At 43.0% G+C, this 26,077-nt stretch overlaps 1 protein-coding gene across 1 annotated transcript in view; it reads right to left on the reverse strand.

Moving 5' to 3' along the window:
• Window positions 1–25,167, reverse strand: part of PYGL (glycogen phosphorylase L) — a 46,592-nt gene extending 21,425 nt beyond the window's left edge. The window contains exons 1-5 of the mRNA XM_023255684.2: window positions 24,678–25,167; window positions 19,698–19,799; window positions 16,925–17,003; window positions 13,168–13,271; window positions 4,320–4,451 (exon numbers count right to left, since the gene is read on the reverse strand). Coding sequence (XP_023111452.2) covers window positions 4,320–4,451; window positions 13,168–13,271; window positions 16,925–17,003; window positions 19,698–19,799; window positions 24,678–24,920 — 660 coding nt within the window. The 5' untranslated portion in view covers window positions 24,921–25,167. The remainder of the gene's footprint in view (window positions 1–4,319; window positions 4,452–13,167; window positions 13,272–16,924; window positions 17,004–19,697; window positions 19,800–24,677) is intronic.
• Window positions 25,168–26,077: the final 910 nt, after the last annotated feature.

Consider the following 26,077-nt stretch of genomic DNA (forward strand, 5'->3'; position numbering starts at 1 on the left):
GGCATTGAGGAGGGCACCTGTTGGGATGAGCACTGGGTGTTGTATGGAAACCAATTTGACAATTAATTTTATATTAAAAAAAAAAAAAAGAAAGGCAATGACAGACTGACTGGACTGAAGGGTGCTAGAGATCACTTAGTGCAACACACTCTTTTTGGACATGACAGGAATGAGGCTGAGAGAGAAGTGACTTGCCCACAGTCACAGTCAATGGTAGGGGTGAAACCGAAACACAAAGCTCTTTAATGTGAGTTATGAGTGAATGAAGCCATATAGTCTGTATCAATCACATATATTCAATCATGCTTCTACGAATACCAGGACCTCAAAGTAATAAATGACCCTCCTTTAAATACCTTTTACCAGGAAAGACAGATCTCTGGAGATTTTTTTTTTTAAACTCTTACAAGTATCCTTTATTAATAATAATGATAATAAAAACTATCATAAGTTCCATTTCTTGGAAAAAATATTGGGCACCAGGTACTATGTAAGATTCTTTTTTTTTTAAGTTTATTTATTTATTTTTATATGAAATTTATTGACATATTGGTTTCCATACAACACCCAGTGCTCATCCCAAAAGGTGCCCTCCTCAATACCCATCACCCACCCTCTCCTCCCTCCCACCCCCCATCAACCCTCAGTTTGTTCTCAGTTTTTAAGAGTCTCTTATGCTTTGGCTCTCTCCCACTCTAACCTGTTTTTTTTCTTTCCTTCCCCTCCCCCATGGGTTCCTGTTAAGTTTCTCAGGGTCCACATAAGAGTGAAACCATATGGTATCTGTCTTTCTCTGTATGGCTTATTTCACTTAGCATCACACTCTCCAGTTCCATCCACGTTGCTACAAAAGGCCATATTTCATTTTTTCTCATTGCCACATAGTATTCCATTGTGTATATAAACCACAATTTCTTATCCATTCATCAGTTGATGGACATTTAGGCTCTTTCCATAATTTGGCTATTGTTGAGAGTGCTGCTATGAACATTGGGGTACAAGTGCCCCTATGCATCAGTACTCCTGTATCCCTTGGATAAATTCCTAGCAGTGCTATTGCTGGGTCATAGGGTAGGTCTATTTTTAATTTTCTGAGGAACCTCCACACTGCTTTCCAGAGCGGCTGCACCAGTTTGCATTCCCACCAACAGTGCAAGAGGGTTCCCGTTTCTCCACATCCTCTCCAGCATCTATAGTCTCCTGATTTGTTCATTTTGGCCACTCTGACTGGCGTGAGGTGATACCTGAGTGTGGTTTTGATTTGTATTTCCCTGATAAGGAGCGACGCTGAACATCTTTTCATGTGCCTGTTGGCCATCCGGATGTCTTCTTTAGAGAAGTGTCTATTCATGTTTTCTGCCCATTTCTTCACTGGGTTATTTGTTTTTCGGGTGTGGAGTTTGGTGAGCTCTTTACAGATTTTGGATACTAGCCCTTTGTCCGATATGTCATTTGCGAATATCTTTTCCCATTCCGTTGGTTGCCTTTTAGTTTTGTTGGTTGTTTCCTTTGCTGTGCAGAAGCTTTTTATCTTCATAAGGTCCCAGTAATTCACTTTTGCTTTTAATTCCCTTGCCTTTGGGGATGTGTCGAGTAAGAGATTGCTACGGCTGAGGTCAGAGAGGTCTTTTCCTGCTTTCTCCTCTAAGGTTTTGATGGTTTCCTGTCTCACATTTAGGTCCTTTATCCATTTTGAGTTTATTTTTGTGAACGGTGTGAGAAAGTGGTCTAGTTTCAACCTTCTGCATGTTGCAGTCCAGTTCTCCCAGCACCATTTGTTAAAGAGGCTGTCTTTTTTCCATTGGATGTTCTTTCCTGCTTTGTCAAAGATGAGTTGGCCATACGTTTGTGGGTCTAGTTCTGGGGTTTCTATTCTATTCCATTGGTCTATGTGTCTGTTTTTGTGCCATCTGGAGATTTTTAAAGTACATTGTGATCCATCAGGAAAAGCTGGTTACAGAATGGGAGTGAATCTGGGTTGAAACAGGATTTGTCCTCTGATCCTTGAAGTGTAATTGAGGCAGCTGTGGAACTGCACTCAGATATCCCTTCAGAGAACTTTAGGCAGAACTTGCCACCTGGGAGCTTGAGCCGCTGAGGCCGTGCTTTCCTAGGGATGCTTCCATCATGTCGGAGCTTGAGAGCCAGGACTTGGCTCAAGAGCAATCTTTAATCTCAGGCCCCACCAGCCTGGCTGCTTGCTCTGAAATACACAGCCACCTGAGCTCTTCCCGAGGATCCTCCTTCTTTTCCCTTTTCTCTTCACAGGTGCCACACCTCCTCCAACTGCCCCCTCCTCTCTGTCACTATTAGCAATTGCCCCAATATGTCACTTGTACTTCTAATTCTCTCTGGCGTCTGCTTCCCAGAAGACCAGTGCTGACACACATGTGAAATGGATTGCTCAGTTTCCTGGAAGCTGCCCACAGCATGTGTATACCACGCCTGTCCTCATGCTCTCTGACCTCACCAGCTACAGACCTGGGGCTGATTTGGGTGATGGCTTCCATAAATCCATAAAGTGCTGCACAGTTTGGGCCAACTCACCTTATATTACACCTGCCCCATAACCTTGCCTTTGTGGGCACAGAAAAATATATTCTTTCTAATTGAATGTCTGGATATATTATGAAAATGCCTAGAGGTGCTCTGTAAATACAAGGTAGCTCAACAGTGGGACCTGGTGTAAACAGAATGCTTCAGGATTGATCGTGTTAACTACATACATTTGAACAGGTTAGAAGTCACTGGAAGTTTTTAGACACCAAAACATATACCAAATACTTGCTAGTTTAATACCAAATACGCATATGAATTCTTTGGGCATATTAATGATTGATTTGTTTGCAGCTCTCCTGATCACATGTGTAACCAACTGCAATTTAGATTGTATTCTATTGTTCAACTAAATTTAGAAAAAGAGAAACTTATCTTGAAATTATAGTATTAGTTTATCCCTTATACCATTATACTATAATGACCTATTTTAGTTTCTAATCTATTTCATATGTTGAAGAAATTCATCCTCAGATAGAAAAATCATTTTTAAATAGTCTTATTTTTCTGAACTGCAAATAGCTCTACATGGATTAGCAGAATAAATTATCAGTTTAAAAAGTCAACTATAAAATGGGTGTTGGTTCTTCTAAAATAAAATGAAGCTTTTATTCATGGAGAATAATCCACAAACCATCTGAATTTAGCATTACAATACTGAACTTCATTCACAGTTTTGCTAAATAAAAATATCTACTTGGTCTTTACCATTTCCTTTAAGCTTTTAAAGAATGGCTAGTGACACATCGTTCCCAGCCTGAGACCATATTTATTAAGCAAATATCTCAAATGGAGCCTCCAAAGATTAGACAATGCAGTCTTGTAATAGAGGTTATTTATCAGGAAGTAAGAAGACAGCAAAGCACAAACCATCACTGGGGTGCTGAGAAGTGAACTGGTCATATGGTAATGGTATGCTCCATACTGGTCATATGGTAATGGTATGCTCCAGTAACTGGAGCATATGGTAATGCTCCATATCCATCCATGAATTAAGTATGCTTGGATCGACACCAGCATTATTTTTCTAGAAGTGATTTTGCACAAAATAACAATTTGTAAAATTTTGTATTATTTTTCTTAACATATAAATGTTGGCATTCCTCTAAATAGTTTAAAAAAAATTTTTTTTAAATGTTTTATTTAATTTTGAGAGAGAGAGAAAGAGACAGGGTGTGAGCAGGAGAGGGGCAGAGAGAGAGAGAGAGACAGAGAATTCAAAGCAGGCTCCAGGCTCTGAGCTGTCAGCATAGAGCTTGACATGGGGCTTGAACCCACAAACCATGAGATCATTACTGGAGCTGAAGTCGGATGCTTTAACCGAGTGAGACACCCGGGCACCCCTAATAAATACTTTAGTTTTAAAATATTTACCCCTGAGAAGTAGCAAGTAAATGTATGGCAGTGAGGTGAAGAATGACATTTACATTTATTTAGTCTTGGCATCAAAAACTTTTTATAAAACTGGAGAGCTAGGCATGCTAGGATTACAGAATCAATTAATCTCTGATGAAGCTGATTGCAAAATGACCCTGATAAGTTACTTGATCTTGAGGAAATCACTTCTCTCTTGGTCTCAGCTCCCTTGTTTCCAAAATGAGTGGGTTCAATAAGAGAAGTAATGGATTTATTTGTAAAAATGTACTCTTCAATTATTCAAAACACAATGTACTATATCAGTATCATATACATATTATACTTTATGCTATATATCCACTGTGCTATACAGTACAAAGTATTCAGCATGAGGACACTCTGAATACCTGGGTGTCGATCCATTTGGTGCCAGTCTTGGTGTGCTCTACTTTTCCATAGAAGTGCACAGGCAGCATGAATTCAGGACGGGCTTTCTCCCAGGGGTTTCCATGCCTGAGCCAATCATCTGCCTCTTCTACCTGCAAAAAGGACATGGCTTAGAATTTATTTTTCAGGAGGGATGCCTGGGTGGCATTTATTTAATGTTTAATAAGTAAACATTAAAAAAATTGAAAAATAATTTATTTTTCAGGAGATGTGGACCTCCAATTATATCAAATCAAAAATATCTTTGACTGAATCAATGCAAGAATACTTTTCGTAAGAAAGAACTGTCAAACTCAATTCACCTTTGTTAATGTATTACAATAATTTAGGTAATACATTACAATAATTTAGGTAATACATTACAATAACGTATTACCTAAATTAACAACAATAATACTTGTTAATACATAACATTTAATCCTCATAGCATAACTCTATAGGATGGAACTATGATGTTTCCTTTTTTATTTTTATATTTATTTATTTTTAAGAGACAGAGACAGAGACAGAGCATGAGCAGGGGAGGGGCAGAGAGAGAGGGAGACACAGAATCTGAAGCACCTGCAGGCTCTGAGCTGTCAGCACAGCCCAAATGCGGGACTCAAACCCACAGAGAGATCATGACCTGAGTCAGACGTCCAACCAAACGAGCCACCCAGGCACCCCTATGTTTCCTTTTTTAAAGAGGAGGAAATTATAACATCTGTCACACAGATGGTAAATGGTACAGCTGAGATTTGACCTTAGGTCTGCAGGTTCCAGAGCCTGTGTCTTAATATCTGTAAATACAATTGTCCAGCTTGAGGGATAGAGGGAGGCCATCCAGGAATGTTTATAACTGGATACCTGGACCTGATGGGTCCTAGATGATGGTTTCTGTCAAGATTCTTTTGCCTAGAATACCCAGAATCAGTTAAGAAATACTACTCATAGAGTAGTATGAGCCTGGGTGGCTCAGTTGGTTAAGCATCTGACTCTTGATTTAGGTTCAGGTCATGATCTCACGGTTCGTGAGTTCACGCCTCACACTGGGCTCTGCACTGACATTGAGGAGGCCGCTTGGGATTCCTTCTCGCTCTCTGCCCCCCTCCCCCCCCCGCCACTTGCTCGTGATCTCAAAAATAAATACAATTAATAAAATTTTAAAAAAAACAATACTACTAATAGAAAATTATCTTAAGAAAGCTTATTTCAATATAGGTATAAGACACTATTACATTCTGTAGTCTTTGTTTAATTTAATCCTTTCATAATTATGATCTGATAATGAACTATTAATTATGGTTCATTTTGAAAATAACATCTACTAATACGTAAAGAATTTTTTGACAATTTCAACATTTCCCCATGTGTTTATGTTAATTTATAACAACACATTTTTTATAAGAAATTTTAAAATCATAATTTGTATGATTTTAAATCATGTATGGACATGTATGTATGCACATCAAATTAATTTTGGTTTGCAACACACATGCCCAAACAAGAAAAAACACATTGGAGAGGGGGGATGTATTTTTTTTAAAAATTTTTTTTTTTCAACGTTTATTTATCTTTGGGACAGACAGAGACAGAGCATGAACGGGGCAGGGGCAGAGAGAGAGGGAGACACAGAATCGGAAACAGGCTCCAGGCTCTGAGCCATCAGCCCAGAGCCTGACGCGGGGCTTGAACTCCCGGACCGCGAGATCGTGACCTGGCTGAAGTCGGACGCCTAACCGACTGCGCCACCCAGGCGCCCCGAGATGTATTTTTAAAGTAAAGATATCATTAGTGAAACCTTTAAAATACTATATATATATATTAAAAAATTTAGTTGTGTTTTCACAAGAAAGGAAGGGGTAAGGGATTTTAGTGTAAAGTACTCGTCAAAGAGATTACCCCAAATATTGATATTTTACCTATTTGATTCCTCACCTTCCCCCTTAGAATATATAGCTTTATTTTAAGAAGATTTTGCTTATGAATTATGACAGACTGCTGGATGTTTCATGACTCCCACCTAAATACAAGTTCAATGCCTACCCCAGGCACACTGTAGAGAAAAAGAAATACAGTATCTTTTCAGGTATTAGGCAAAACACTGATGTCAACAGATAGACAAGAAAATACACATTCATTTAGTCAAACATTGACTATGACTTTATATCAAGAAAGCCAGTAAGCTACCCATTGATACTAAGTACGTGCATAATGGTGAATCAAAAGGGGACTCATAGAAACAACATCTGCAGGTAGTAGATCTGGGCGTGAGAGAGACGCTAGAGGCAAGATGCACCACATGTAGGGTGAAGCCTAGGGAAGGCTGGGGCTAGGTTTGAGCTAATCAGCTAATCAAACCTTGTTAAAATGCAGATTCTCAGTCAGTCTGGGAGGAGGTCTAAAATTCCGCACTTAAGGGGTGCCTGGGTGGCTCAGTCGGTTAAGCGTCCAACTTCAGCTCAGGTCATGATCTCGCGGTCTGTGAGTTCAAGCCCCATGTCAGGCTCTGTGCTGACAGCTCAGAGCCTGGAACCTGTTTCAGATTCTGTGTCTCCCTCTCTCTCTGACCCTCTCCCGTTCATGCTCTGTCTTTCTCTGCCTCAAAAATAAATAAATGTTTAAAAAAATTAAAAAAAAATAAATAAAACTCTGCACTTAAAATTTTTTTAAAACTTTTAACGTTTATTTATATTTGAGAGAGAGAGAGAGAGAGAGAGAGAGAGAAACAGAGCACAAGCAGGGGAGGGGCAGAGAGAGAGACACACAGAATCCGAAGCAGGCTCCAGGCTCTGAGCTGTCAGCACACAGCCTGATGCAGGGCTTGAACCCACGAACTGTGATCATGACCTGAGCCAAAGTCAGATGCTCAACTGGCTGAGCCACCCAGATGCCCCTGAAATTCTGCATTAAAAAAAAATGTTTTTAATGTTTATTTTTGACAGAGAGGGAAACAGAGCATGAGTGGGGGAGGGGCAGAGAGAGAGGGAGAACAGAATCTGAAGCAGGCTCCAGGCTCTGAGCTGTCAGCCCCCCCGCGGGCTCGAACTCACGGACCTCGAGATCATGACCTGAGCTGATGTCGGACACTGAACCGAATAAGCCACGCAGGCGCCCCTGAAATTCTGCATTTTTAACATGTGACCTGGGGCTCCATGGTGCAACCAGGAGCTATGTGGTGATACAAAGTCAGTAACTGCAACTCAGAATTTAGACTTCCGCTTATTCTAGTCAGAAGAGAATATCAAAAAATGAAGTAAAAATTTAACAAGGAAACAGTTGAATTTTAGCAGCTGATAAGCTGGTTAAGTTAGAGTCCATTAGCTTGTGTTGATAGCTAGAAATGCTACACAAATAAATGAACATATCCACAAAGGATCAAAACATCCTGACTTACAAAACACTTTATGCTGCATTTAGGCAAGGGCAGGTTGGGGGTTTTCAAACACTGGTCAGTGTGAACACTGCTTCCTGTAACAGGAAGAAACCTCATTTCAGCACTGGAGACGGTTGTAAAACCCACCTGAAGGCATTAAACAAAATGGGACAATGAGGCAGAAACAGCTTTCCTCAAAAATCTGTGTATAGGAGAGCTGACAATGCATCTTCTGCTGAGAAATGCAGCAGGATCATATCGTTTTGCCCTCAAGCAGCGTGAAATGCTCTCGGAAGAGATGAACTCTGGGCTCGTCACCACTGGCCCACTGCTGAGCAAGTCAGAGGCTGCATTTGCTCTTTTGAGAGAATATGAGGTGACAAGGCACCGGTCAGCAGATTACTCGTAATGCCATCAAATGTTGGTCTTTTTAATTTTCCCCTGAATAATGGCTGATTTCAACTCCACTGGGTTAACAAGTTATGTAGGAAGACAGAACTCCTGGCTTGCTGTTCTTTGTCTCGAACCTCTTCCTGCTTTGGTAAGGAACCGGTTAATTATTCCCTCAATTTCACAAATCTTGTTTTTAAGGTAAATTGGCCAACATTTCAAAAGCACAGGCTGGTCTGAACAGATCAGAGGAGAAAAGGGGAACTGCGGCCACCACCCCCACTAAACCCTCAGAAGCTGCAGAATGGTGATAAACCTCTTCTCTACCTTGCTTTCTTCCAATGAATCAACAAACTGGTCTGTAAATTTAGATTTCCATGTAGCCAGTGACCCCTGAACGCACCGACATGCTGAGTCACGTGAAGGGCAGGGGCAAGATAGAAGAGCTTTCATTTACATCCAAGTGGGCTGCTGGATCTGAACACACGGGATCAAAGAGAGCGGAGACAAAGAAAGTGTGGGTCTGTGGAGGAAGGAGCGGTGCTCCTGTCAGGGGGTGGGGTGGTGAGGAGGGGGCACAGCCTCGACTTGGCATCTTCCTAGAGGAATGACGCAATGGCTTCTGTGTTCCAGCCAGCATGGGAGCAGAGGTCAGCTCAGGGAGCGCCGTTAGTGACTGGATTGTAAGAAAGGCTTTCCCCGTCGACTGGGACACGTGGGACATGAAGAACTAGTGAGCCAACAAACTTTGTTTTCTGATGGTACAATAAATTGAAAACTGTTTATGGGCGCACTGCAAATTCAACAGTGGTAACTAGAATCTTGCTGGGCAATGTGGATTGTGCGTGACTACTTAAAGCAGGCTTGGCACACGTTCTGAGAGAGAGAAGGGTTGATTCAACTCTGAGATACCTACTGTGAGCACCTTTCTACTCTGAGCTTTGGTATGGGACTGTTAAACTTTAATGTGAGGCTGTTCCAATTGTCTTTCCCTCCTTCCTCCCAGGGGCCAATTATTTTCATTCAAGACTATTACTGATAAAGTTTCAATGATCCCCATTAGAGTTTAAGGTAAGTCAAGAATTTTGGCAATAAAATTACTTTCCTGGGGTTTCTGGGTGGCTTGGGTGGTTGAGCGTGTCTGACTCTTGATTTTGGCTCAGGTCATGATCCCAGGGTTGTGGGACAGTCCCTCTAGGGTCTCCACACTGAGCATGGAGCCTGCTGAAGATTTCTTTCTCTATCTGTGTCTCTCTCTCTCCCTCAGCTCCTCTCCCCTGCTCTTGTACCTTCTTTCTCTTTCTAAAATAAAAATAAATCAATAAATCAAATTATTTTCTTTAGGGTATTCACAATGAACACTTTAGTACTGCAAATGTTCCTTGAAGAGACTTCAAAAACTAGAAGTTCATTAACCTTTAAAAATCTTCCCAGTGTGTGCCATTTTCTTCAGCCTTCTCCACTGCAGGAGCAATGATGTAGCTGATGTGTGTGGGGGCATGCCCATACCTTCAAAAGATAGGCTTTCCTGGAAGATACTTTTATTTTTAATAGAAATAGCTTCTTTTTTAATGGTACGATATATTTTATGTTTGCCCTTTAAAATCCCATCACAGTAAACAATGGATATGGTAAATATAATTATGAGTTTTTCTGACTCAGTTTCAAGTCATAGAGTAGTGATGATGGCTAGCAAGGTCAGCTTTGGAGACTTGCAAAAGTCATGTAGTGTCTCTTTCTCATGAACACTAGAAATACAAGCTTCCTGGATCTGATAGGAGAGAAAGGGAACGTGTCCTAGAATAAAGGCCATTTAAAAGCAGCAAGGGCTCTGTGCTGACCGCTCGGAGCCTGGAGCCTGTTTCGGATTCTGTGTCTCCCTCTCTCTCTGACCCTCCCCCGTTCATGCTCTGTCTCTCTCTGTCTCAAAAATAAACATTAAAAAAAAAAAAGCAGCAAAGGTACATTGAAGAGGGCATCTTTTGGGATGAGCACTGGGTGTTGTATGGAAACTAATTTGACAATAAATTTCATAATAAAAAAAAAGAACACCTAATAAAAACTTTTTTAAAAAAAGTAGCAAAGGTAGTAGGTATGGTTTTAAAACAGTGAACTTACATAAAATCCTGGAGAAAAGGCACTTGAAAAAAAATTTTGAGACTGATGTGCTGAGTTTCTCTTAAATTGTTCACAGAACAGTAAAGAGGTAAGAAAAGGAAATCCTTATTGTAAGGTATAATGCATGCCACACATACTTTCAAAGACTGAGACTGGATACTATGTACTGCTTGGTCGGGTTGTATCAAAATGTTGGTCACGCTAGAAATGCCTGTTAAACTAGGCTTTTCACAGTGTAACTCTAGATTACTTCACTGTGGAAGGGAGCCTATTATTTTGTTTTCTAACTTTTATGATTATAAAATATACACGTCTTGTGAAATATGAGTCATATTGAAGAGCGAATGTAGGATACTAAAAGTGACCTGTAATCGTATCTCCCAGAGATAATCACTGTTGAAGCTTTGATGTATTTTTTCCTAGTATTTTTTCTTTATCTTTTTGGCTTCTTTTGAAAATCCATATGATTCCACACCTCCTTTTTTCAACTAACATAAATAATCTCCCATTTTATTAAAATTAATCAAAATATATTAATAACTATATTAATATTATACAATACCACAATTTGTTAAATTATCCTCTTTTTCTTAGGCAAAATTATCACTTTTTTGAGTGCCTATTTGTGTGCCAGACATTGTAGATATCTTCATAATAGTTTCATGAAGCTGGTATCTCCATTTTATAGGTGAGAAAACTGAGGATCAGAGAGGTCAGGGAACCTAATCAAAGCAACACAACTCACAAGTGTAATGAGTAGCAATTAGGCTCAGATTAGAAATTAGATCTCAGTTATGGCCTTAATGGTTTTTTTCTACACAATGCTGCCTCCTAATTCCTTTAGGGATAGCTAAGGGGCGCCTGGGTAGCTCAGTCGGTTGAGTGACCGACTTTGGCTCAGGTCATGATCTCACGGTTTTTGAGTTTGAGCCCCTCATTGGGCTCTGTACTGACAGCTCAGAGCCTGGAGCTTGCTTCAGATTCTGTGTATCCTGCTTGTGCTCCGTCTCTCTCTCTCTTGAAAATAAATAAAACATTAAAAAAAATTATTTAGGGACAGCTAAGATACATTGGTCCTTAACAAAATTTGGAAGTGTGTCTTTCAATATGTTCCCAATAGTCTCCTTCTGAGACTTTTTCCTTGGTGCATTCTCTCCTCACATGCAAACCTTTTAGTTCCTTCTTCCTTGGCTCAGAGTGTCAAAATACTGAGGGAGGGAGAGAGAATCGTGCTGACACTAAGCTTATTCTCATCCTTCCTCTCCCCTGGGATTAGCTCTAGCCGAGGTCCCCCCATCCAACTCTGAGCACTCCATCCTCAGACTGACTCATGGAAGTGTGGGAGGGGCTCTGAGAATGTGGGCTTTTTGAATTTAGTGAAATTCAGCATCCTTTTGTCAATGATGTGCGTTTGGGGAAAAAGATAGGGAGAGAGAAAGCCTAAATCACACTTAGCATCAGAAAGACTGTCCACACCAGGGCTGATTGCAGGCTCAAAGAATTACCAAAGACAAAAGAAACCAGCACCCAAGAATCCAGTTTAGTTATATAAAAATCAAATGAGGGGCGCCTGGGTGGCGCAGTGGGTTAAGCGTCCGACTTCAGCCCAGGTCACGATCTCGCGGTCCGTGAGTTCGAGCCCCGTGTCGGGCTCTGGGCTGATGGCTCGGAGCCTGGAGCCTGCTTCCGATTCTGTGTCTCCCTCTCTCTCTGCCCCTCCCCCGTTCATGCTCTGTCTCTCTCTGTTCCAAAAATAAATAAACGTTAAAAAAAAAAATAAACCTTTAAAAAAAAATCAAATGAGAGTCATTTGTATGGACTATTTGTGCAAATATCTGTGGAGCACTATAATTATATGTATTAAATATGTGCCAGATTTATTTAATAGTTATAAAATTGCCTGCTTGCATCTTATAAAAAATTAGAACAATGAACTCATCTATCTTATATGATAAACATATTAAGGAGGGCAAGACTGAGTGTAGAGAAAATCTGGGGATACAGACCCATGTTTGCCAGCAGTGTGATCTGAGGTAACACTACTTAAGAGTCTCAGGGTTCTCGGGGCAACTGGGTGGCTGAGTCGGTTAAGCACCTGACTCTTGATTTTGGCTCAGGTCATGATCTCATGGTTTGTGAGTTGGAATCCTGTGTGGGGCTCTGTGCTGACAATGAGGAGCCTGCTTGGGATTCTCTCTCTCTCTCTCTCTCTCTCTGCTCCCACTCTGCCCGCCTTCTGTTCTGTTCCCCCCCCCACCTCGCTCTCTCTCAAAATCAATAAACATTAAAAAAAAAAGTCTGTTTCCTCACCTATAAAATGGGAACATGCTTCCCACCATCAAGAATTATAGGGGAAGATCATAAGTCAAAAAATGTATTCCTGGGGCGCCTGGGTGGCGCAGTTGGTTAAGCGTCCAACTTCAGCCAGGTCACGATCTCGCGGTCCGTGGGTTCGAGCCCCGCGTCGGGCTCTGGGCTGATGGCTCGGAGCCTGGAGCCTGTTTCCGATTCTGTGTCTCCCTCTCTCTCTGCCCCTCCCCTGTTCATGCTCTGTCTCTCTCTGTCCCAAAAATAAATGTTGAAAAAAAAAAATTAAAAAAAAAATGTATTCCTCCATCTTGCATGCTGCAGAGAATAGACATCATACGTTGTAGGTGGTCCACATTCAGGTGTCAATGATAAATATTTTCAGAGTATTCTCATGAGTCAGGTACTATGTGAGGTGCTTATGGATCTGGTGCTGAATGATATTGGTAGGCTCTCTGCTCTTAGGGAACTCACATCCCAAAGGGGGAAGACTGATAGTTTTCAGTGATGTCAATTAAATGCCAGATAAATGATTTACTAAAAGCTTTATATTAATTGTCTGTACATTATAAATCGCCCAGAATACTATGAAGGAGAAGTATTTTTAATAACAAAATTTTGAAAGATGGCTCATATACCTGCCATCCATCTCGGATCTTCTGATTAAAGATTCCATATTCGTATCGGATGCCATATCCATAGGCTGCAAGTCCCAAGGTTGCCATGGAATCCAAGAAGCAGGCTAAATTAAAGAGAACACAGGCAAAAAACAGAGTCATCAAGGTTAGTCCAAATTTCATCTTTCTTTAAAAAACACGGCAGCCAAAAGACATTTTCTCTAAAACACATTTGTATTTTAAAGCACAGAGACAGCTGTGCAGTGGGTATTCAATTTTTTAAAAATAACATTTTAAAATTGTTGGCATTTTTTTTGAGAACAGATAAAGAAGATGGCCTGCCTTAGATATATCCATTATTGTGTCTGTCACTCACACTACCCTTTCTAAGGGAAGCTGTCTCTACGGCCCCTACTTGAAAAGACGGCCCCAGGAGAGTATAATTTACATGTTACCATCTAAACAACTAGCTGGACATCTGTGGTAGCCTCTCTTTCTGGCTAGTGGAATTCCAATGTTGTTCAGGTATCAGGTGGCCATATGCCTCAGGGAGGCTGGGCCGGGAAATGAATCTTGCTTTGGTCTAAGCTTCTAAGCCAATCATGGGCACACAATAACCTACAATCTAATGAGAGGTGCTAGGAAATCTGCAAGATGCAGTGAAAGATTTCTTTGCCCCTGCCATTTTTTTTTTTTTTTTTCCATGAGAGGAAAGCCAAAAGAACCACAAAGATCTGACAGAATCATGCTGTTGAACTAATCTTGGGACGGCCCAACTCCCTGAGTCCTTGTTTACTGACAACACATGTCCTTGTTGGTTGAACAAATTTTGGCTAGATTTTCTGTTACTTGTGGCTAAGAACATTAATGACAGAACCTCCGATCCAAAGCAGCCAATCAAAAGACTGAGTAGGGATCTATGTTGTGGCCAGGAGCAACCTGGGGGGTTACACTAATCTGATTGTCCCTCTCAGGAATTTGAACTGAGAAATATACAGAGAATGAGGAAATGTACAATAGGATCTAAAACCTTTTGAAAAGAACATTTGTAGATCAAACAGAAATGGACTGAGTTAGGGTCATGGTGGGGCCCTAAAATGGAGAATCCACAAAAGCCAACAGCCAACGCCTTCAAGTTACTGTAACATCACAGCGGTCTTCTAGTCCCTATGTTCATGTAGCCTGACTCTCCCCCAGTTTCTGCTCTCTCAGAGCTGTGGCCACTTGTCTTTTCCTGGGTCACTCTCAAATTATTCTTAGAGCTTGAGCAGAATGGGGTCCCAACCTTTTCAGTCAGGTAAAAATGAGGTTATCTAATGAGAATTACTCAAGCCTCATTCACCACTTCATTCTTTGACCTTATCTCCTTATCAGGAACAAGGTCATTAATGTCAGGCACAGAGTGGGGTTAACTCGGCCAACAAATAGGCCTGGGGCTTTACATGAAAGGCAGGCTGGTTGTCATTCTTAGATGAATATGCCACTGGTTCTGCTGGTCTTCCTATAGCCCCATGGAAAGCCTACTAAATTGTCCAATGGTTGACTTTATAAGGTAGTAAGTATCTCTAATACTAATAGCAGTATTAACGAACACTGCAACTAATGTAGTAAGGATTAAATGCTACAAAATACACACATATGGATTTCCCATAATTTGAAAGTGTGTGTAAAATTAAGAGTAAAATCATTTCTGAAAAAGAAGAAATAGATTATTTTTCATAGAGCACAATACATACATGTATGATGGTACATTTTTATTAATTTAAATTTCACATGTACATTGTATGTTAATTATACTAGAATTAAAATAAAAAAATAAGCAGTGCCTGGGTGGCTCAGTCAGTTAAGCATCCGACTCTCGATTTTGGCTCAGGTCATGATCACATGGTTCATGAGATCAAGCCCTGCGTCAGGCTCTGCGCTGACAGCGTAGAGCCTGCTTGGGATTCTCTCTCCCTCTCTCTCTCTGCCCCTCCTCGACTCTCTTTCTCTTGCAAATATAAATAAACATTAAAAAAATAAAAAAATAAATTTCACAATACAACCTCATTGTAAAAAAACATTGAAACATTACAGATGGCATTAGTACCCTCTATTTTGCACTCTTCTCTAGGAAAGATCAGAGGGAATATTTCAAACTCCAGACTTTTTTCCCTATGAATTTATACATATACTTACAGAAAATATTTATTTTTTTAATGTTTATTTATTTTTGAGAAAGAGAGAGAGAATCCCAAGCAGTGTCTGTACTGTCAACACAGAGTAAGGGGCTTGAACTCAAGAACCATTAAGATCAGATGAACTGAGCTGAAATCAAGAGTCAGGAGGGGCGCCTGGGTGGCTCGGTCGGTCGGGTGTCTGACTTTGGCTCAGGTCATGATCTCACGGTCCGTGAGTTCAAGCCCCGCGTCGGGCTCTGTGCTGACAGCTCGGAGCCTGGAGCCTGTTTCAGATTCTGTGTCTCCCTCTCTCTCTGACCCTCCCCCATTCATGCTCTGTCTCTCTCTGTCTCAAAAATAAATAAACGTTAAAAAAAAAATTAAAAAAAAAAAAGAGTCAGGAGCTTAACCAACTAAGCCACTCAGGTGCCCCAGAAAATATTTAATTTTTTTTTTTTATTTAAAAAAAAATTTTTTTTTTCAACGTTTATTTATTTTTGGGACAGAGAGAGACAGAGCATGAACAGGGGAGGGGCAGAGAGAGAGGGAGACACAGAATCGGAAACAGGCTCCAGGCTCTGAGCCATCAGCCCAGAGCCTGACGCGGGGCTTGAACTCACGGACCGTGAGATTGTGACCTGGCTGAAGTCGGACGCTTAATCGACTGCGCCACCCAGGCGCCCCGAAAATATTTAATTTTTAAAAAACATAAATAGTATCACACTGTGTTACTTTTAATGTCACTTGGGTTTTTTTTTCCTTCCCCCTGAGAGGTCTACCCAGAGAAGTATATACAGATCAATTTTACTGTTTTGATTTTTTTACTGTAATATTTTTACTGCGTGGTTTTTTTCTTTTTTACTGCAATGTACATGTTCTAATACTTACTCTTATATCAATGGACATTAGGTTATTTATAATATTCTGCCTTAATAAACAATACCGTGATAATTTTTTCACATGCCTCCTTGTGTACCTGTTTGAGCATATCTTTAGAGTAAATATCAGGAAGCTGAATTGCTTGGTCATAGGGAAGCATATCTTTAATTTAATGGAGTTAGTATTTTTTTAAATGTTTTCTTTTACATTCGTTGAAAAAGCATTTCCTGGATAAAGCACTCAAATTGCGTCCAAACAAACAAAAAAAAGATATTAATGAACTAAATCATACCAAAAATATAACAAGTGTATCACTGCCTACTAGTCAGTCAAAAAGCGAACTGTCAAGTGCATAAGACAACAACACAATGGTTAAACAACTGAGGTCATACCTCACAAGTATGGGATTCGAGCAGCTATGGACAAATAACTGTGAAGTAAAGGGGCCACTTTGGAAACCCTTCAGCGCACAGGAAGGAGCTGGTTAACTTTGGGGTTTTAAGCAATGTCTCCAAGGGGTTTAAGCAATGTCTCTTTTGTTCAAGTTCCCTTCTCTACTATTTGTGTAGAACTGATCAAACCATAGTGCAAACTCAAAAACAAATCCATCTATAACCAGCTCACACCTTGCACTCCTCCTACAGAGCCTTTCTGGTTCCTGTAAGCATGGTCGAAGGTATGCAGCATCTGAGAAGCCACTGACTGTCCAGACAACAGAGCACACTCACCACGTCACTTACCAGCAAGCCTCCCAAGACCACCATTGCCAAGCCCGGCATCTTCTTCAATTTCTTCTAGCTCCTCCATATCCAATCCAAGCTAGTGATGAAAGGAAAACACACTGGATGCAGATACAAATGCAGGCCATTTCAGAAAGCATAGTCATTTCCTAAAGCTCTGGGTCAGGCACCTGGGTCATCTGTGTACTCCATTCTGTGGGCACCCTCACAGAGTATTCTGGCATCAGATGCCCACTGCAGATAGTGGCGACCGGAGATGCATACCACACAAGATGGCACAGCAGCAGCTCGGGGAGGAGGGGAGGCTCCAAATGTCCATTACTGGCTCTGTTACTTCTTAGCTACCTGACTCTGGGCAAAGTAACTCTCCTTATACTTCTCTTATTTAAAAAACGAGGACAGGGCCCCCGGGTGGCTCAGTCAGTTAAGTGTCTGACTCTTGATTTTGGCTCAGGTCACCATCTTGTGGTGCGTGAGATAGAGCTCCACGTTGGGCTCTGCACTGAGTGTGGGGCCTGCTTGGGATTCTCTCTCTCCCTCTCTCTCTGCCCCTCGCCCCTCATGCGGATGCATTCTCTCTCTCTCACGCAATAAATAAATAAATATTTTAAAAATAAAAAATGAGGATAATAGTATCTGCCTCATTTAGGGCTGCCATGAATTAAATGAGAGTATACAAAGCATGTAGAATTACCCTGAACAGATATTTCTCAATAAATGTTAGCTACCCCTCATTTTTAAAATTATTTTTTTGTGTGTGCTAAGAGGTAAAACCTCAGGAATGGTCCAGTGCCACTCTGATACTAACTGGGCTGAAGGACTTTGAAAACTGTCAAAAAGTATGAGGTCAGACCTTCTGGGATGAACTAAAGTTCATCTTTTCATGACCAGAACATATTTACTCAGTAGGGTCAATGGTTGTTAACCCAAAACCAGTTACTGAGTCACTGCTCAGGAGACCTGGGGTCAGATAGCAGTCAGGGAAACAGCCCTGTGGGCCAACTGGTAAGGGCTAAAATCCTCTACTTCTTTCTGTGGTGCGTAAGGGACTATGGGAAGCCAACGAGCCTCTGTGACGCTGGTGATAGATGGAACTGGTTCCCAACCAGCTCCCTGACCCAGAGCGTTTGGTGTGCACAGCCAGAGGCCACTGTCATCAGCATGGACTCGTGTCAGAATTGTGCAGCCCTGGAGATGACTCTGGACCGTTTGTCTTGCCACGAGGAAACTGACAGTGAGATAAATTAAATGACCTCTTCTATGTTGACTAGATAGTAACCTAGCCCATGCTTGGCTAATACTGGTTTGTTGTGAAAAGGGCTGTATTCTTAGCTGAAAGTGATGCAATCCACAAAATCCAGTATTATTTAAAATGGAAACATAATTAAACATATTTACAAACATCCATAAAAATTAAAAGCATGCTTGAAGTTGATGCCCAGGTTTGCATGGAGCCACCTACTTGGATCCCCACCTTTATCCCAAAAGTGGCTTTCTCACACCAGTGTCAATGACTAAATCTTCTCAGAATTCAAGAATGGCTTTGTCTGTTTACTGTTGAAGAGGTTTTCAAATTTGCTCCTTGGTGACTAGAGTTTACTGGGGTTCTTGTGCAAGCCAACAACACAATGGTTAAGCAACTCAGGTAATACCACACAAATATGTGACTTGAGTAGCTGTGAACAAATAACAGTGAAATAAAGGAGAGGCCACTTTGGAAAAAACCTTTCGGTGCTAACGTCAACATTCAGGATGTTTTCAATTCTCAAAACGTAAATCTAAAGTAGGCTGTAAACCTTGAGTAGCTTGACAGGGGTTACTTTACCCACCTGCTTATGTGAGGGCGGGGAGGTATATTATTTTCACCTGCTATCAGGGGACGCAAAGAAAGGGAAACAGAGGGGAGCTGCAATGATTCTTTCACGGAAAATACCTCTCCCACGTGAAGGAAAACAGTCCTTAGTGACAGCAGCTGGCCACATGAGACAATCCCATGCTAAGGAAAAGGAGTGGGTAGAACAATCTCTCATTTAGGATGTGTCTTTGCAAATACACATTTCTCCTTTCAATCACATGAAAAGGATTAAAAACTGTTTGTTTTTTAGCGTGGAGATCCCTGAGGCTCTGGGGAGAAACAGTTAAATACATTCATGAAAACAAATTAGCATATTGAGTTTCAGACCTCAAGCTCTTCATTTAAGGAGGAAGTGTATTTTACATCTCATTAAGCAATAAAGCAAGTATGTCAATGCAATTTTAAAAACCTATTATTTATACATGTTGCCTTGATGTATGAATAATAGGCAAACTTTGATCATTTTTAAAAGTAGACACGGAGGGCTCAGTTGGTGGAGCGTGTGTGTGACGCTTGATCTCGGGGTTGTGTGTTTGAGCCCCACAGTGGTGTAGAGATTACTCAAAAATAAATTCTTTAAAAAAAAAAAAGTAGATAGGAGCCCAAAGTAAAACTTGTGATTCTGATAGCAGGGGCTCAGGTACTTTTAAAAGGTTTGTTCAGATGCTGATTCTTAACATGTAATTTGTAATGTGTCAAAAACTGATTGCAAAAGAAAATTCTCATGAGGCAAAACCAGTTCTCTTTGTTTCTCTTAAACCAGAGATCTCCACTAGTTTATATTTCTAATTGTAATAGCCACAGATAAAGAAACAACTTTTTTACTTTTTTTTTTTTTTTGGTGCTATGCTCCCAAGTTTCCTGAACTGAACTTGAAATTTAAGGGGAGAGAAGCAAAGATATATGGAGACAATGTACCTGGTAAATGGCCTCATCACAGGCATTTTGCAGACCAAGGTTGATCATGGTGTTCTGTAATGTTCGGCCCATATAAAATTCCAAAGAGAGGTAATAAACTCTCTGAAAACAAAGAGAGATCATGTTAATGCTAGAAGGCCAACCTTACTTGTCAACATAAAAGCACAAAAGGTCACCAATAAGAAACAAACAGACAAGACTACTTTAATACAAATTCAAATGAGACTCTTATAGAGAGGTATGAAGCGCTAAATAAAAGCATAACTGACAACTGACTTTGAGAAAAACCATCTTATACCCTATTTTTGGCAAAGTAGTTTCTATGCCTAGGGAGAAAAAAAGCAAACTCATCCAACTAATCAGATTCAGTGTTTTGTGTGTGTGTGTGTGTGTGTGTGTGTGTGTGTGTGTGTGTGTGTTTCCTTCCTGTTCATAAACCTCATAAATTAAGCTATGTTTTGGACAGAAGTCAGACTGCCACAGCTCATCAATCACTTGTAAAATACTTACAGGATGAGAGTCAGGTGGGGTTGACTGTGATCATCTCGACTCATCCAAGAAACGTAAAGATTAACTCCTTCAAGATACACCCAAAGGCTAGACTATAGCCACTTTGACCACTGCAAGTAATACTGCGATTAATTATTTTAGGATACAATTATTCTTGAAAGGCTATGATCTGGCAATAACAAAAGATTACCTCGGGTTTATTGGGGTTTGTTCTTGATGAGGTGGGGAATTTCTCTAGCGACTTAGAAACTGTTGGCCTTTGACAGAAAGCCAGGTAAATACTATTTGAGTTGAATGTGAAAGGTGCAAAGGTCAGAGTTGCCTGAAACCTTTCAAAGTACAAGCACAATTTACTAATTAAAAAAAGAGAGGAAGATCAGTGAATAACTTCATCATCCCCTTTTACGATGCCTTACTTTCCATATCAGTTCCCCTTTTCTTTTTGGCCAAACGCAAAACAACAAACATCTATAAATGCATCACTATAAAGTCACTTCAAATTTTAGGGATTCTTTCATTTCCAGATAGGAAGAAGCAGAAAGAAAGTATTTGGTCAACCTGAAAACATAAAAAGAATATACTTCAACATAACAGATTTTTATTATAATATTTAACTCATTAGTTACACACATATATTTAGAATAAAATACTATATGAAAATTTCAACTTAGAAATTTCACTTTTTGCCACTTTCATTTAATGAAACAATTGGCTTTTAAGTGTTCCCACGGATAGCCAATATCCATATCTTCGTGGGTAGTATAATGCGATCTTCCAGAGTATATCATCATTATTTTTATCCCAGTTGTCTGAATATCTAAAAGCTGTTATTAGCTTATTAGATGCCTCTGTGTGAGTTGGGAAAAGGTATCTTTCCTGAGGCAGACACACGCCAAAGAGGTGCATGGTGTCACTCACCCCCACGGATGTCCATGAGGCCATTATAGCACAGGAAAGAACGCCTTAAGCCACACATATCATTTGCATAACGTCAGGGCAGTTTTCCCCATTCTTCCCTGTACATTCATTATTTCAATAAAACCACAATGTATTATTGCTTTTCACATTTTAGTGATGTATAAAAAGCTTGTTTGCAATTGTGAGGTCACACCTGCAGATGACTACATGTGTTCACTTTCTTTGCTTCCCTTTTAATGATTCCAAATTAGCACGGACTTAAGACATTTTAAGACATTTCAAGGTCTTCCTAAAAAAATGTTGTTGCTTAAAGTAATTGAAAAAGCACCTCACTATATGACAGACTTTACAAGCACATGAATTTAAAGTGATTTCCTGTTTTCTCATAAATAATTTTTGGCAGGGAGGAAACCTCATCTCCTATTTGGGGATATATGAGACCTTGAAAAATTGAACTCTCTCCAACCTGAGTCAGTGGTCTCTGAACACTTAAAACATACTCCTGGTAGTAAAATATTTGAACATCTCCAACACACCTTAAAAACTGTGTACATGCACTACTGTTACTGACACTTTATGTATATATTACATAAAGTGGGCATTTTCAAAAGGCTTATAAAAAGACACAAGAACTAATATTTTAAAAATAATATTATTTTTATTTCTAGCATCAGAGGACCCGGGTACTTCTGGGAAGACATATGAACAGGTGGCAACACAACTGACTTGCAGGACAGGTAAGAGTTCAGCATGGAGACACGTGGAGGGAAGGGCAATCGCACATGACAGGTGCACTGTGGACAGAGGCCCAGAAGTGGGGAGTACAGGGCAGGGACAGGGACAGCAGATTGGTTTGGTGGGAGAGCAAGGTAGGTCCAGGAGAATAATGGGAGATAGGACAGGAGGGACAGGTTCATCTGGACTGAGAAGGACCTTAAATGCATGACTGTGACAGGCAGTGGGGGCCATGATATCCGAACAAAGGGCAACATGTGTTCCTTTAGGAAGCTTAATTGGACTACAGTGCCCAGAGGGAGATGGGATTGCATACCTAGATGCCTCCAGGAGCCAGGCAGGGAAAATAAATGTATAATGGAAGTCACATGAAACAGTGAGGAGTCCTGGGCCAAGAACTGGGGTGTGTGCGTCCTGCTTGAAGGCACTGAAAATTTAACTGCTTACAGGTGTCTCGCTGGCCAAACAAAACACAGTGGCTAGCCACATTCAGCCACACACTGCCAGCTTTACCACTCAGTGGAAAGCAAGGTAACCGCTCAGAAGTCTACTTCATACACCAGGAGCCTGGGCCTCAAGCTCCGAAAAGGGAGAATGCAGGGGAGTGGGTAATTTCAAGAGGACCCACGGGAATCAGCAGAATTTGGCAACTTGTTGAATGAAGAATCTAGGAGGAGACCAAAGGTGAGACTACAGCGTTGTGTCTGGGTGACTGCCAGGAGGGCAATGCCATTAAATTAGAAACAGAAGATAGGTCAGGATTGGGTGGGGGGGTGGTGATGATTTGAGTTTGAGGAAATAGGAAGAGATTTAAGTATGTATGTTCACTGAGCACTCAGAAATGTAGGAATGGAGTCTGAAAAGGAACTCAGGCTAGAGGTCCAGATTTGGGATTCATCTGCATGGTTCCCAGAGAGCAGGGGAGACGGGGGGGAAGCTTGGACACATTTACTGGCTCCATTCTCTGCTCTAATGAGGCCAGGGATCTCCTGTTTAGGGGGACAACTGTCACAAAGGAGATACTTTATTATTTTCATTTTATTTTAGAGAGAGAGCGTGAGCATGATTGGGTAGAAGGGCAAAGGAAGGGAGGGAGGGAGAGAGGAACAGGGAGAGAGGATGAATCTTAAGCAGGTTCCACGCTCAGCACGGAGCCTGACAAGGAGCTTGATCCCACAACTCTGGGATCATGACCTGAGCCAAAATCAAGAGTCAGATGCTCAACCGAGCCACCCAGGAACCCCTGAGGAGACAGTTTATTAACATGTGTGGAATGAATCTTGTTTGCTGTTGTATCCCCAGTGTATCATTCTCAGAATACCCAGTTTATACCTGCACTCAGGGCCAGTGAAGAAACTAGCCAGAGGACAGAAGAACAATAAAGTACCAGATGAGGCCACTGGAGGAGAAACATACAAGGTCAGTGTATTCTATGGTGCTAAAGGCTATGGAGGGGTGTGTGGGGGGTGGGGGTAAGGTTCTAAAATATGGCTCATTGCCTCACTCTCCAGCTTAAAAACTTATAAAAGTATTTTTAATGGGAAGTCCCAAGCTGCAGTCCCTTCTATGCAAATAAAAAGATACAATAAATAGAATACACAAAGTGCTTTCTAAGATTATATTTTAGCAGTTGCCACCTTTGGGTAGAGGCCTAGGCTTCTGGGGCACAGAAGCATTTGAAAGCTTTGTTACAGTTGCAGTTTCTTACTATGAGAATTTCTTTTGCTCATTGGTTCTTTGGAGTATTCTTTCTTTTCATGCTTTTACATATTGAAAATAGTCCTAATAAATGTTTATACGCATTTCCCACTGCCTCCTGGGTATATTCCACTTTCACCCTTTCCAAGATGCCTCCAGCCAGTCTTTCCAGTTTCCTCTTCCAATCCTTACTCATACCCACCTCTTTATGCACAACACAATACCTCTCCCTGCCAGGTTCCTTCCAACCTTGCCACCCCACCTTCCTAGGCTGGCCAGGTTGGCTTAGGTTGTCCCTCTGTGCGCCCGAAACCTCCCTAAGGACCCCTGCATTCCAGCCCCCGCTCAGTGGACAGGGGTAGTCTGTGAACACCAGCAGCAACTCGGTAGGTCTCAGAGGCCAGAGCACGTCCTGGCCCTCTGCCTCCAGCCCGCAGGAAAACAAGGAAGTGCAGAAGCTCCACACCCCACTCACTGGTGGGAACTGCTGGGAGCCAGCGGGCAGAGCTCTGACTGCGGGGGCGGCACCCTTGCCCCTCCCTCTCCACCTCAGACCGGATGAGAAGCCCGGGTCATCCACGCATCCCCCAATCTAGCCCCTCCAAAGCCTCTAGGGGCAGCGAGGCACCTTCCTTCATCTCCTCTTTTCTGCCTCCTCTCCACGCCCCCCACTCTCCTAGTTCACGTTCCCCTTTCACGGCCAATTTGTCTCCCCTCTCTAAACATTAAACTTAGCCAAGGCAGCGCTTTTGTCCATTTTGTTCGGGGCCGCCTGGCCTAGAACTGTGCCTGGCGTGCAGGCAGGAGGCGCCCGAGACCTCCTATTAAACGCAGATGAGCAGAGACGTTCCAAAAAAGTTAGTGAAATAAGCGGGCAGCGAGGGTAACCTGGGCGGTCGCCCAATGGGCGGTCGCCGGAGCCCACGGGCGCGGCGGCTCGGGTGGGGCTGGTGCGCGGCGCCGCCGCACCCGGGTGGGGCTCTGGTGGAGTGGCTCAGTGCCGTCCCCTGCCTCCCGAACACGTCAAGCCCAGGCTTCGGGGGCACTTCCCCGCGGGGGACGGGGGCAAGAACGGGGTGAAGAGGGTCACTCCAGGGGCTCCTCCCGCCGGGCCGGTACCTTGGGGCACTTCTCGTAATAGTACTGCTGCGTGCGGATCCAGCGCCCCACCAGGTGGTCGCGCACCGTGTGCGCCAGCGCGAAGAAGTAGTCGCGGGGGGTGGCCACGTTGCGGTCCTTGACCAGCGTGAAGTGCAGGTGCCGGTTGAAACCTTTCTTCAGCTCGGCCACGTTCTCCACGCCCACGATGCCGCGGATGCTGATCTGCCGCCGCTTCTCCTGGTCCGTCAGGGGCTTGGCCATGGCGGCGGCGGCGGCGGCGGCGGGGGCTGAGCAGCTAGCGGGACTAGCGGCCTGGCGCCGGAGGCAGGACGGGCGGAGCGGGCTCCGCGCCGCGCGCCGCCGCTTTTGAGACTGAAGAAAGTTTGGGGTCCGCCCCTGGGCGCGGCGCCTCCCCGGGTCCGGCCCGCCGGCCGCGGGGCGGAGGGAGGACCTGGCCCGCCCAGGACTCCGCGGCCGCCGCGTCGGGGGCGTCGGGGGCGGGGCGCGCGCGGGACCCCTGCGGGCCGGAGTGTGCGCACCAGCCCTGCGGGGCTGGGGCGGGGTGGGGCCGGGGCCGGGACCGGGGCCGGGGCCGGGGGCGGGGGCGGGACCGGGGCCGGGGGCGGGGCCGGGACCGGGGCCGGGGCGGGGTGGGGTCGGGGGCGGGACCGGGGCGGGGTGGGGCCGGGACCGGGACCGGGGCGGGGTGGGGCCGGGGCCGGGGCCGGGGCCGGGGCTGGGCTGAGCCCTCTGGGCGGTCCAGGGCGGGACCTCCGGCGGGTCACGTAGCCACTCGGCGGCTCGTTTCCGAATGTGGGAATCCGAGAGGACGGCAGGTGTCCTGTCAACCCACTGGAGATGCTCGGCTTTAGGAGGACGTCTGAAAGCACGTTGTCGGCAAACTTTTGTTTTACAGAAGTTTACCTGCTGTGTCGTTATTTCTCACCTGGAAGGGGTGCCACCAATAAACATCTGAAGGGATCAGCACGCCTTTACTTCAGCTGTCCCGTCCCACTTGTCAGTCCGTGGCATTGTCCCACCTTGGATCCCAGACTTCAGAAGGAAATCCCAGGGTGCCTCTTTTGCTTTCAGCTAAAAGGACTGAAGGATTCGGATTTCTTGACTCCTCAGACCCACGTTTGCCCTGGCAAAAGCCCCCTACTGCTCATCTGTAGAGACAACTTAGAATCAGAAAGTCCTGCGTTGGACCTTTGGGCTGATGAGGCGGCAGGAGCTCTTACGTTAGGCCTCTTGTTTGAATTACCTTTTAGTTTTTAATTTTTTATTTAGTTTTTTATTTTAGAGAGAGAGAGAGAGAGGGAGACACAGAATCCAAAGCAGGCTCCAGGCTCTGAGCTGTCAGCACAGAGCCTGAGGCAGGGCTAAAACTCAGGAACCTGAAGATCGTGACCTGAGCT

Source organism: Felis catus, chromosome B3, assembly GCF_018350175.1.
Source record: "Felis catus isolate Fca126 chromosome B3, F.catus_Fca126_mat1.0, whole genome shotgun sequence".
Taxonomy (NCBI): Eukaryota; Metazoa; Chordata; class Mammalia; order Carnivora; family Felidae; genus Felis; species Felis catus.